Source organism: Rhodnius prolixus, unplaced genomic scaffold (genome assembly GCF_049639745.1).
Source record: "Rhodnius prolixus isolate KJV_2025 unplaced genomic scaffold, Rpr scaffold_5, whole genome shotgun sequence".
In the NCBI taxonomy this organism is placed as follows: Eukaryota; Metazoa; Arthropoda; class Insecta; order Hemiptera; family Reduviidae; genus Rhodnius; species Rhodnius prolixus.
Genome location: NW_027411624.1, coordinates 17,414,624 through 17,428,898, shown reverse-complemented (window position 1 = coordinate 17,428,898; position 14,275 = coordinate 17,414,624). Strand labels below are relative to the sequence as shown.

At 35.4% G+C, this 14,275-nt stretch overlaps 1 protein-coding gene and 1 long non-coding RNA gene across 4 annotated transcripts in view; one reads left to right on the top strand and one right to left on the bottom strand.

Moving 5' to 3' along the window:
* The window catches only part of LOC141458465 (lachesin-like), a 381,486-nt gene that overhangs the window by 269,761 nt on the left and 97,450 nt on the right, over positions 1-14,275 (top strand). For all 3 annotated transcript variants that reach the window (XM_074136460.1, XM_074136461.1, XM_074136462.1), the window contains one exon: positions 12,119-12,326. In XM_074136460.1, coding sequence (XP_073992561.1) covers positions 12,119-12,326 — 208 coding nt within the window. The remainder of the gene's footprint in view (positions 1-12,118; positions 12,327-14,275) is intronic.
* Positions 5,612-13,227, bottom strand: LOC141458470 (uncharacterized). The gene is made up of 3 exons (XR_012460997.1): positions 13,025-13,227; positions 8,427-8,537; positions 5,612-6,013 (listed from the first exon to the last, which is right to left on the bottom strand). It is a non-coding gene; the product is annotated as an uncharacterized lncRNA (long non-coding RNA).

Genomic DNA, 14,275 nt, shown 5'->3' with positions numbered 1-14,275 from the left:
TTCTGTTTAATGTAATAAGAATTTCATATCTCTGTATCCTCTGATAGTTACATACGAGCCGTCCATTGCATAACTCGATGAATTCTATTAAACAAAGAAGTGGAGAAATGCGATGAAATAATGTACTGTAAAGTTTTTCTTAAAAAAAAAAAACTTTACTTACACAACTAATGCCTGCCACTAGTTATTTTAATAATATGTGGGTTTGATTAACTAATAAAACTCGCTAAAGTTGTAAGTAATAACCTGATTTATTAACACGTTAACATTACTCACATTAACATTTACAAGCAACTAACGCTATTCATTACAGTCACCATTTACAACAGTCACAACAGTTTACTGTTACTTACTCACTTCGTAACGCCACAAAACTGTTCCCCGACTGACCACTGGTCCGCACTGCACCGAATTGCACTATTCTCAGCTACACTAACACAGCTCTACTCATCAACTGACTAATTGCCCAACTAGCTACCACTGAAGCACTCCGCAACACTGACTCTCCAAGACTAACTCATAAACTTGACTAATAACTATAAACTCTAATAACTCCTTAAAACTTGCTTGAAACTTGATTAACACTCAATTGAAAACTTGACTTCTCCAGCTGTGTCGGCCTCCTTTTAACTGCGTGCCTCCCTCCAACTGGGACTGCCCTCCTCCAACTCTCTGAGCATAAGTTTCCACGCCCTCCTGACGTTCATTGGTTGGAAAACACATACCGCCACCACCTCAGCTGTGAGCCGCCTCCTCCCATTCTCTGTCTCTCTCCAACTCCGTCTGTCTCACTCTCACCTGTCAATCACTGGCTGGGAAACACATATGCCACCACCCCAACTGAGGCCTTTCTCTTAGCTGGCTTTTACACAGGTCACTAACTCCTTGAACAATCTAGCCCTTTCCTTTCTAGTTCAGGTATAAACTGGCCCTTTTGTCTACACAGTGGTGGCCTGTTACCGGCTTTAGTCGCTTAACCCCTAGAACAATCTAGGCCTTTCTTTTCTGCCACAAGTAGATACCGCCCCTTTTGTTTATGCAGTGGCGGCCTGTTACTGACTTTGGTCGTTCAACCTCTAGAATAAACTAGGCCTTTCTTCTCCGCCCAGGTCAACTTCGTTACAGTACATTGTAATTTACTGTTATCATTCAACACCTGCGACTGAATTTGAGTTGAATTATAGCAACGATTTACATTAGAGCACGGGGAGTTAATCAAAATGGCTTCTGAAATAAATTATTTATTATTCAGTGGCGTTTTAAGGAGTTAATCTTTATTATTTGGGAAATTTATATTTGACCAGAAACTTTAAATGCACATTACTTTTAAAAGGTAATTGATATAATTAAAGTCGATTTCGTTTTTCTTAGAAAATTTATTTAGCAAACAAAAATGATGAATATTTTGTTAAATTTGTTTCATAAGTTTAAGCAAAACAAAAAAAAAAATTAAAAAATGCAAAGGTTGCCGAGTGTGAGGAAAATACTTTACACTCGAGTTAAATATTATATTTTTTCTGCAACCATTAGATTTATTAACTAAAAAAATTAAAAATTTCATTTTTACAGTCTACAAAAAGTAATTTATTTATTATAAACATTTATTGTTATATTACAATTATTTACATTACTTACGTATTTACATTACTTATTACATTTTCTGCTGTTTCTTTTATTGATGGAGGAGTGTTTTCTAAACAGGAATCACTAGAATCCATTTTAAATTTCTATAAGGTAACACTATAACCTTTTTAACTGTTATAATTAAAAATATCTAATTATTTATTAAAGTATTATTTTTATTTCTATATTCCTTTCAATTTTTATTTTATTTTTAATATTTGTTTTTTAATTGTTTAGTTACGTTAAATAAGCTTATTAAAGTTTTACAGAAAATATTTATGTTAATAACAAAACTTCTTATATCAAGGAAGCACAATAAAGTTTTTCCACTCACTAGTGAGGAAAGTGACACTAATGGGAATTTTTCCCTACTAGTGTGGGAAGTTGGGCATTACACAGCTGATTTTAATTGAGTAATGAGAACTTCCCCACGTGGTTGCAGAAAAATAATATTTACTGAAAAACGTTATTTATTTAAAGTTAGATGTTCATTCCAAGAAAAGAAAAGTCCTAAAGAAAAACATAATTGTTTTTCCATAATTCTGCAAGTACCGAATTATCATGATGCGAGTACAACATACTTGTTTTGATTTGGTACAAAAAATCACCGTTTTGTTGCCAGTAAAAACAAACAATGAAGTTCCGACGGTATTTTTTCTTTATTTGGAATTATATAAGAGGGCTTTTCTTTTTTATTTTTTTCGTAATGTCCCCGAGTAAGACAAATTTAGCTTTCCTAGTTCATGGACCAGCTTAACTGAACAGAACCAGTTATCAGCAATAATATTAAATATTATGTAATATTTACTACATAATATTTAATATTATAGAATAATATTAAAAAATAGAACAGAAAACAAGCACCAAAACATAAAAATAAAAAACTATTAAGAAAAAAGTTATAACGTAAATGGTATTGTCGGGTCAAATTTGACCCAAAACCTATATTGTATTTACTTGCACTGTTCAAGAACGACTGATTTGTCTGGTCGATTGTTGGTGAGGATGAAAGAGGAGAATTCAGAGAAGGGGAGATGTTAATAGTTAATTCCTACAAAATGCCACACAAAAGAAAAAGGCGCGGGTCAAATTTGACCCGACGATGACAGTTGAGGGTTTAAATAAGTTGTATCAGAATGAATTTAGAGTTCTAACATAACACAGCTTTAATCTATTTCACCGTGATTCGTGCACCAGTAACAAAAACCTGCAAGTACTTTGTTTAAAAACATTGTTTTGAATCCTCGAGTGAAATGGCTTTGATAAAATTATCCTTAAAGGAATTTAGTGGAATTTAATACTTCAGATTCTATTATTCATCAAATAAAGTAAATTTACTCTTTTTTGAAATGATTGGAATAAGTATTTCTTTTAGTGGAATTTGTGGTCAAGAAAAGATTGGGTCTGCACGTGACGGACAATAGTACTGGTTTTAGAAGACAAAAACTTCCAATAGGTAACATCTTAGAGTCTCAAAGTGTCTGGATAGTAAGAGAAAGGTGGCTAAAAAGGGACCGAACTAGAAGACAACGATAAACAATGTGAAGTACAATCAAGATGGGATGTAGAGGAGGCTACACCTCTGTAGATTTAACGTGCCTACGTGTTTCTTGCCTTCCTTCTTTTTACCACTACTTAGACATTAGGAGTGTGGCCCGATTTGGCAGGCTCTTTGTTCAGACACTAATGACCGCCCATACATTGTTTGCCAATACTCCCATTGCTGGCGCTAAAAACGGACTTACCCTTAACTTTCTTAAGTAATACAGTATTCTAACCAATACAATCGCTAATTCTTTTAATTATGGCAACACTTTACTAATAACTTCAGCGATGAATATAACAAAACACAGTGGCGTATAACTTAAATTTTGACCCAAAAAAATGTAATCATTTTAGAATTTATATTGGTTTTAGTGACCTTAAAAATATATGCATGCGCCAAATCTTAACGACCGACAGCTGAGCAGCGTAAAGCCTTCTCTTTCGATTGCAGCATCTCACGTGTTTGCGGAGAAATCTGTCTGACCGTCGTTTGTGTAAGAGGTGTTGATTTCGTTTTGCCGCAAACATGATACTACACATGTAGTAGAGCAACGAATTGTCGTGAAATTTCACATCAAAACTTGGTTAAACCGCTACTGAAACTTATCTTTTATTAAAAGAAGTTTTTGGTGATGAATGTTTATCACGTGCGCGAGTTTTTGAGTGATTTCCAAGATGGCCGAGAAGACGTCGGAGATGATGACCGCCCGGGTCGCCCTTCCACATCCAAAACGGATGAAAATATCGATTATAATTAATCAACATTACTACCGTGAGGTGCTAGCTCAACTCCGTGAAAGAGTAAGGAAAAAAACGACCCGATTTGTGGAAGAACAAGTCATGGGTTCTCCATCAAGACAACGCGCCGGCTCACACTGCATTCTCTGTCAAGACGTTTTCTAGCCAAGTACAACATCCCAGTTTTAGGCCAACCGTCTTATTCGCTTGACCTGGCCTCATGTGACTTTGATCTGTTCCCCCCAAAGTCAAATCTGCATTAAAAGTTACACGATTTCAGTCCGTTGATGCTGTGAAAGAAAAAGCGTCACGCGTCATGCAGGAGCTCACAGAAAAAGACTTCCAGCACTGTTTCGAACAATGGTAAATTCACATGGAGCGCTATAGGGATAGGGGAGGGGTGTATATTGAAGGTGATAATAACTAAATATGTATAAATTTAAAATAAAATGTTTTACAGCAATAGTCTCGTTATTTAATAGCCACACCTCATATTGCCTTCTTCAGGGCGTGGCTAGGCAGGTTGGTTGAGTTACAGAAAACTTTAATGGATATAATAGTAACTATTAACTGCTAATGGATGTTTTTTTTTGTAATTCAACCAATCCGCAAAGCCACGCCCTTTAGAAGGCAAATACGTATATTTATCGAAACGTTCGCAAAAAGACGAGTTGTGATTTTTTATTTGGAACAATTCCTCGCTACTTTGAATCCTTAATATAATATTTTTAGCCTTTTTATTTTTATTTTTGTAAAAAATACAATTATTCGTACATGGATTTTATTGATCCGTATATTGATGCTCAAATCGTAGAATAATATAGACTGTTATAAATATGATTAGAATCATTTCCGTGGTGTAGTTATTTGGATATCGATTCACTGATTGGGCAGAGGAAACCCCATTTTTGAGGAAAATAATAATAATTTAAAAAAATAGTTATTTATTTAACAAGTGTGGAAAGTAGTACTTTTCCTCACACGAGCGAAGCGAGGCGAGTGCAAGTGCAAATTGCCGAGTGTGAGGAAAATACTTTACACTCGAGTTAAATATTATATTTTTTCTGCAACCATTAGGGTTATTAACTAAAAAAAAAAACTAAACAGGAATCACTAGAATCCATTTTAAATTTCTATAAGGTAACACTATTACCTTTTTAACTGTTATAATTAAAATTATCTAATTATTTATTAAAATATTATTTTTATTTCTATATTCCTTTCAATTTTTATTTTATTTTTTTAATATTCGTTTTTTAATTATTTAGATAAAATAAATTTAAATAAGCTTATTAAAGTATTACAGAAAATATTTAATAACAAAACTTCTTATATCAAGGAAGCACAATAAAGTTTTTTCACTCACTAGTGAGGAAAGTGACACTAATGGGAATTTTCCCCACTAGTGAGGTAAAGTTGGGCATTACAGCGATTTTAATTGAGTAATGAGAACATTCCTACATGGATGCAGAAAAAAGATATTTTCAGAAGGGAATAATCATAATTCTATATGCTCATAACAAACAATTTCTTTAAATACCCCCAAATAATCAACAGTAACAATGTAAAAACCTAAGACTTTCTAATGTTCTAACTGTGGATGGTTTGGCAGATTGAAACAAATAGCAAAAAGAGAAACAAAAGATACTGCTTTACAAGAACTGTTATGTTCTCTCTTGCTTTCTAAAAACTTGAACGTTCTACTTTTAATGTTGACTATTGGAACCAGAAAATATTCTTCCTTATTTTGGTTGAGATGAAGAAGCAAAATGGAGCATATTGAAATGAAAAGTACCATCTCAATGAGAAATGACTGCGGACACATTTTCTCATTTCTTTTTCAACTTTTATTTCTCATTTTTTTTTTCTTCAATCATGATAACATTCAGCCATATATTGAAATATTATGTTCTTTTATTTTTCCATTGTGCACAAATATTTCTAGCATTCTACAAATATCCAAAAATTTTCTTGTTAGTAAAGATATTTTTTATTATTTACATTTCATTAAATTACTTTCTTCGCAGTCTTGATTGTAAGCAGTAATATTTCAAAATTGGAACGTTTCTCAAAATTTTTACGGGGTGGCTTGGTTTGAAAAGTAAATCTATAATTATTAAAATATAATTTAAGCAAAATCATCTCTAAAAGTTGTAAAACAGACATTAATTATTGCCGGTAATTAATAATTACTTAGTCTTTAGTGATTATTTTGAACCTATGAACTAGCGAGGTTATCGGACGATTCCAGGTCAGAAAAAGGGTGAGCCGGGGGTGTACGGCGCTAACTCAAGTTGTGTTCTTCTTGGTAAGAAAATTGGCTTTTTAGACAGACTATAATCGCGAAGATTACAAGCAAAAAGAGATGTGCTATTTGTATTTTTCTCAGACTACCATACAGCTCTGCCGATAAACAAGTCCTTCGTAGGAAATTTCAAGGAATTTAAGACTGTCCGGATGGACATTCTAATGAGTACAGGAATAAAAGGATTTGGGTTTCCTGGTGTTCAGAACAAAAGCGACAAAAGATAGCAGATTGTCTGGCCTCCTCATGTAGTACATGCCATTTGCGGCGAACGAAGATAAGATAAGATAAGATTCTAATAGGGTGGCCTCAAGGCCTACGCCACCGCGACCCCTTTGGATCTATTGTGGCTCTCCAGCTTTAGAGCTCGCCCTCCAGACCCGTCCTCTTAATTCTAGAGAACGACTCTTGGGTAAAGCTCACAGGCCTTGGTTTTTTTCCTCCCCGAGAAGTAACATCCTTAGCCACACGAGCCCCTCACACTGACACAACTCGTGCAGTACCGTTTCCTCCTCCTCTTCCTGACAGAACCTATAGAGGCTATCATCTGCCAGGCCCATGCGATGCATGTGTTTTCCGAGCCTGCAATGGCCAGTTAATAGGCCTACAATCATCCTTATAGCCGCACGGCCTTGACGGATTAATTCTGCAGTCAGCCTCGGCAAATAGCCTTTAATGAACTCCTTCGCCTGTCTCTGCCCCATGGTGGCAAGCCACCACTCTTGATACCTACTCTGCACCCATAAGTTAATGGCCGCAGTCTTCACACACCTCGGAACCCCAAAACAGGGTTCCGGGCCAACGAAGTGTCCCGCAGAAACTTGAGTTGACCTGGTAGTCCCGCGGCCTTGACGGGTTAATTCTGCAGCCAGCCTCGGCGAACGATGGAAAAGCCGCAGTAATGCAGCCTACAAAGCGTTGGAAATAAGACAAATAATAGCAGTGACTGATGCGTTAAAACCACAGGCCAGACGCGAAATTATTATTATTACAATTATTATATAGTTCATTATAAGCCATTTGCGTTAAGTTTACAGCATTATTTCAACAAGAACAGGGGAGCCATTCAGAGTACCAAAGACTTCTTGATGGGCCAAGGCAGGACTATAAAACACAAGTATCGCACATACCTTTTAAATAGATTGCCTGCTTAGATTTGAGAGTAAGAAGCAGAAACTTTACTTCGCATATTGAGCATTTTTTCTCAGTGTTTAAAGTCGAGTATGGCTAAGCCCCTGGGACATTCTTTTGGTAAACATTGGTTTAACATTTCGTAGTTATGTCGAAGTTTAGAATTTTCAGTATCTTGTTTGAAATAGATACGAATCATCAGAAAAAAAGAGATCTAGTATTTTTGAAACCATTTGGCAAATCAATCATTATAGCCAGGAACATCCAAAGTACCCATTTAAGATTCTTGCAGAATTCCCGATGAAACATCTATCCTAACTGCTGAAGAAATAATACGATTCCATTTGACAAACTCTTCCCTTCAAAATACAATGCAAAACAAGAGAAAAGCCCAATAGTGAATTTCCAATCGGCAGGAAGCCCTGAGGAATTAACAATAAAATACCATGCGAAAATCAAGGTATAACGTTATAACCAGCAACTCCTTTCAAAACCTCCAGAATTTTAGTTTATGAAGCAAATTGGTTAGTCTCCGTTGAACAACCAGTTAGAAATTAATATGAATTTATTATTTTGGTAGAATCCCAAATTTGTGGCTAATCGATAGAGCGGAAGCGACAGTTCCCTAATAATATATATAAAATTTTATTACTGAAGATGGTCATGAACAGACATCTTTTTTTATTCTTTTATATTTTAGGCAAAGAAATTGTTTAAAACAAAAAAAAAATTCTGTTGATTACATATTCCTAAATTCACAACTATAAAAATCATGGCAATTTATTCATAGGAGCACAGAATTGGTTTGAGCACGTACAACTTGCGAGTTGTCCTAAAAGGTGAGATAACACACAGCCACCTTAATAAAGGTTTACTACGGTCACACACAGACTAACAGCAATATACATTTGCTTACACTTGACTATGTTAGCAATGGTGTTTTGGTAGAAGTTTGCTCGGAACAAACAATCCTCCATGCCAATCATACCAGACATAGATGTGTTTGGCTAGATAGGATATTGGGAAGGACACGCGAGCAGCCAAATAGTCAATATTATTTTTAATGGGTGGGTGTTTAACTCACTTATTTTGATTCTTTAAATTCCCATTGTGAAATTTCTATTTCTATAAAAATTTTTAGTCAATTCCAGGCACTTCCTTGTTTGGTATTTTTGTTATTGATATCTATTTACATCTACAAACAGCATAATCCAAAATATTAGAACTAATTCTAAAGATAAATCGATTTAATATTATTTCAGCGACAAGTTTAAACGTGTTTTCATCCCTCTCACCGCTGATTCATTCAGAACTCTGTATGCGTTGCATGTAAAACTGAAAACAAGTATACTAGCCTCCGTTTGTGGCATTTAATGAAGTACAATTTCATTGAAGGGTCTTCCTAATTAATAAATTACATTAGATGGTCTTTAAGGTCACTTGCGCTTCGTACGCCCTAATTTTCAGGACCTAAATGAAGATTATAGTAAGGATATCAGAGAATTGGCATAGTTGAGAGAAGCTTGAGTGGAATTTAGGCCTTGGGCACACAGAAAGCGGTCTGTCGCGGCGTGACGACAAGCGATCTGGTAGTACAAAATTACAGATTTCAACGTGACCGACTTGCCACTTAGTAAGTACGATATAAAGATTCTAATGTTAAGAAACTTTATTACTCATTTTTTATTTAATTCTCGCGACATACGTAAATTCTAGAAGAACCTATCTTCATGTGACTCCAGTTCGATACATAAGCGGTGGTATTCCCCTAATTGTTCTCTCTTCTTATTGATTTCATGCACCCAACTTCGCCTTTTCTTCTTTGTAAAGCTAATAGAAGAAGGAGTTGTTCTTGGTCCGAGCCCATACTCAGTATACAGAGCGTTCATTTTAAGACGGCTCAAATGCATTTCATGCTTAAACGGTTAATCTTAGCAAAAAAATGGTAGAGGAAAAATTTGTTGTCCGCAACCTCTAGTTTCAGAACATGTGACTTGATTTTAGATTCCTGCCCGCTTATGCGGCTGACGCGCGACCAAAAGTGAGGGTTTGCGGTTGACCCCTATTTTCATATGCACAGTTTTAAAGAGTATAAAAAGTTATGAAAGAAACCGGAAACCGCAATTCGATATCTTCAAAATTATAGGTGCTAGGCTATTTCAAAATCTGATATTTATTAATCATATTTCAATTTTTTAACTTGTTATCAAAGAGAAAGAAGAGCACGCGATAGGTCATTTTTATGTATTTTTTCATCCCCTTTCTACTGAAAATATCGCCAAGTCGTTTCCGAGTGATTTTTCTAAGAAAAATCAAATGTTAAGAGCTTTAGATGTTCTCAAGCATACACAAAATGGCTAAAAAATAATTTTACATCTGTTACAAACAAGAAGGTTTAATAATTTCTTGGTAATTTTGGGAGAGTTGCGTTTAATTACCAAAAAAAGTGGAAACCTCCTGCCACATATTTAAGTGATCAATATCTTTCATGTAAAGGATCAAACTTATTCCTTAATTTATCAAATAATGCACTTAACGCAGCTTGTACAGCATGTACTGTGCCTTCAAAGGTGCCTCCTTAGATACAGTGGGCAGTTGATAACCTCCAGGCTAATCTGGCTTGCGAGCCTCGGATGTGGGCAGGAATCTAAAATCAAGTCACATATTCTGAAACTAGAGGTGACGGGCAACAAAATTTTTCCTCTACCATTTTTTTGCTCAGATCAACCGTTTAAGCATGAAATGCATTTGAGCCGTCTTAAAATGAACACCCTGTATAAAAATTAAAACAAAGAACAAAAAAACGCACTACTACTTCTCAAGAAGGAAGCGACCAAACTGGACCGCTCTAACAAAAGAATCACGTCCTGTGTGACGTCCCCATATCGCAGACCGCCACGACGACCGCTGGATCGCTGCCCGCCGCGACAGACCGCTTTCTGTGTGCCCAAGGTTCTTAGGGTTAAACAGATTGGAAATGAAAAGTATATATTGTGGTCATTATGAAGGATAAAATTGGAGTTATAAAAGAAAACGAAATGTGTGGGAATGTCACATTTGGATTGCAGGATAGAATGTGAAGAGGAAGGCTTAGTTAACGTTACATGTGTGAATATATCCAATCCTCTCACTTAGCAATTTCAAATGAACCACTGATGAAGGCCCACATCAGTGCCCAAATCTTAAAAATGTAGAAAAAAAAAAATGAGTTATTAAGAATTAAATTATCAGATTTAATTTCAACTGAAATCTAGTTACTAAATCCAGAATATTGCGTCATTTTCTGCTAAATTTCATTGTTTTCTCTTTAGGAAACCCAAACAAAAAATCTGGTGTAGAGATGGTTTGATGGTTACGTTAAAATCTTGACGAGGTAGTGTACATCTTAAATATTCATATCCATGGGTTTAGAAAAGGTTATATAGGAAGTTCGTCAATTATTCACTATAACTTGAAGCTTTCAACTTGCGCAGAAGCGCTAGTTCTCTTTGAACACAATTCTGTGGTTCTTGCACGACTTTTTTTGCACTTCCACTTCTATCTATGTTCGAGGAAAGATTTGTGAATATTTGTTTGGAAAGGTACTTTTCATTTTTCTTTTTTTATTTCCTGGACGTATATATTATTATTAAAATTATTTAGTTTTTTTGGAAGAGAGATTTTTGTTCATACGGGAGCAAATAGTGTAATAATTAATAGCCAGCCTGCATTTTAAAATGAACGAAGTGGCATATTATAATCAATCGCAATTGTTGTTACCTCATCGCCCATGATTTTGGTTGATCGTATTTGAACTCGTTTCCATAATAATACATTGTTTACGATGCTACATAATTTTTTTTGACGCAGTCCTTCGAACTTATGAAGTTAATACAGAAATACTTTCTCCTCTCAATGATCCGGTAACTTCACACAGAAACCTTCAAACTCATCTCTTTTCTCTTGAGGAATGGTTTAAAAAAAAATGGAAAATCAAGTAAAATGAAACCAAATCTCAAAACATTACTTTCACTCTCCGCCGCATCACTCTTCCTCCGATCTTCTATGACTCAAATTCAAATTCCTCCTGCCAATGTTGTCCGTTATCTTGGGCTGTATTTTAGACAAAAGACTGGACTTGGAACCCGCACACACGACTTAAACGAAGTGAAGTTAACAGGCGTTATCGACTACTTAAAAGACTACTAGACCAACCTTCAAATCTTACACTTAATAACAAACGACTGATTTACAAATCTACACTGAAACCCACTTGGATGTACTGGTATTGAACTGTGGGGTTCAACGAATCGCTCCAAATCTTCAACGAATTCAATCTCTTCAGTTCATGATATTGATGGTCCATAACCTTTCATAAGTTCTCTTTTACAGTATTTTTTTTTTCTTTAAGAGATTTTGTATATTATGGAGAAGTAACTGGGCATACTGTAAGACGGGGTACATTACTTCTTCCAAGCGACTCTTATGATCCTCTTACGACCCACTTGGAAACTCGTATTCCATTATCGGTTATTGCAAAAAAAAAAAAAGCACGTATCTATCTCTTAACTGTTTTACAGTTATCCAGCTAATATCATACAATCTTCAAAGAATTCATTCTCTTCAGTCGTAATCTTCATTCGCCCAATTTGATGACGTCTTTTAATTAAACTCATTCTTTTCAGTGCTCTTGCCTATGATTTGTGATGGATATTCTGTTTTTTTTATATCGCTTAGACTTCCCTACCATTCTGTTATCAAATTACAACAATTAACAATCAATTTTATTTATTGCAGGTGGCGTGGGTTCGTGTTGATACCCAGACAATATTGTCAATACATCATTCAGTTATTACCCAAAATCCTAGGGTATCGTTATCATATAACGACCATAGGTCGTGGTACCTTCATATAAGCAATGTACAGGACATTGATAGAGGATGGTATATGTGCCAAGTAAACACTGATCCTATGCGCAGTCGCCAAGGATATCTTCAAGTAGTGGGTAAGAATATTTTGCTCGTATATTAAGGATGCCATTAATTATTGCTTTATTATGTTCTGTTTACTATTTCATTAAATATTAAATTTAAATAGTACTCTTAGAATGTAGTAGGTAGGCGCTATTTGCAAATCTTATCTTGTAATGGCTTCCAAAATTCGGTTAATAATAAGTGATATAGATGTTGAGCAGCCATTGCAATTCCATAAAAGAGGGCGTGGCTGTAATCATGGTTGCATTGAAAGCTTCTGATTGGCCAGAAGCTTACCTTTTAATGAAAATTTATTTCCAAAGTTGATTGAATAAACAATTACTTTTAAAAGTTATTGGTAGTTCAGTGCTGGATAATAATCCGAGCAATAATGTAAGATTCGTATGATAACCTTAAGTGAAAATGCCAGAAATTTTTTAACAAGACTTAGAACTTGAACTGCTCGCATCCCAATGCAATAGGATGGCATCCTCCTCATCAGAAACTCTATAATGTGCCCCATTATACGAAGATATCTTGTAAACCACAATGTCCAGCGAAGAATCTAACCAGAAATCTGAGATATGCCCATAAAGGACGCAGCAACTCCGATATTATCAATTATTGCATTCACAATCTAACAAACTCTACGAAAAATTTAAATGATGACCAAATTTCACCAATAAAGAAATAATAATGTTTTATATTTATTGATAGAATTATGATTTACCTTTATATTTGACTATATTCAGTCCGAGAAAAGTAGCGAAGGGTCGCTGGCTGAGCACAGCTGTGTTAGGCTGTTAACACAATCTCTGATGTTCGCCTTATAAGTAAATTAATAAGAGAGCCAGTTCGCAGAAATCGAGAAATACTACAACCATTCCTAATTACTACCCAGATTTTTTAGATATTTCAATTAAATTCCATCCATTAATAATGTATTAGTTGATCGAATGACCTGCTATTTTGTATAATCCAAATTTGCCACAATGCTATTGTATCCAGCTTCAATCATCTGTCATATTTATTCTGTCATATGCAATATTGTTTGATGGCGTCCACATTTTGGTCGTATGCAGTCAATAGCTATTGAAATTGACAACTTATATTCAATAAATGCATACACAATATTTATTGAGGAATACACTAAAACATCAACAGCTATCATCAGATGTTCTGAATATGTTCCTACGGTGATATATTTGATATAATTTCAGTTAACAAGTTTGGAACTTATTGTTCCACGTACTTAAATTAATTATTTGTATTAATTTACTGTTTTTGAGCAAATAGGAGGTAATAAGATTATTCCATTATTTTTAAGAAATTATTTATTAGTAAAACACAGACTATGTAGATTTGAAAAAGATTTGCTGATATTGATGGGTTAGATAGGCACTTAGTTGTAATAATTTGGAGCGATATCGAAGTAGTGGAGAATATTTTTGGAATAGCTTTCGGTGATTTTCTTCTTTTCTGTAGGCGCGCGTGGCCGCCTACACCCAAATGCTAAGGTGCCCAAGTGGGCGCTGTACGAAATAATAGTAGACAAAGAAGAATAGAAAAAATAAAGAGAAATAAAAGAAAAATGGGAAGGTACTTACCCTTTGCAAGGAGCGATGTGCGTGAGGTATGTTGATAAGCTGCCTGAGAAGCGTTGAGAGGAAAGGAAGCTGTGGAGCGGAAGCGTGTATATATGTTTATGTAAATGTGTGTGTGTGTGTGTGTGGTGAGCTTTGAGAAAGGGAGGCAATATTTGGGCTCAGGCTCATAGAAGCGTAGCGGAAGTGGAAATGAGGTAAGCGGAAGAGTAAAGGGGGAATAGTGCAATAAGTGCACTATAAGCGGTGAAATATGCGTGAAGCGATATTCTGGAGAGGCGTTCAGATGCGGATGATGCGTACTGTTAGGTGTCAGCGGAAGTGAAGCGGGTTGAGATGCGTTAAGAGTTGCTAAAGCGTGAGCAGAGAAGCGTCTT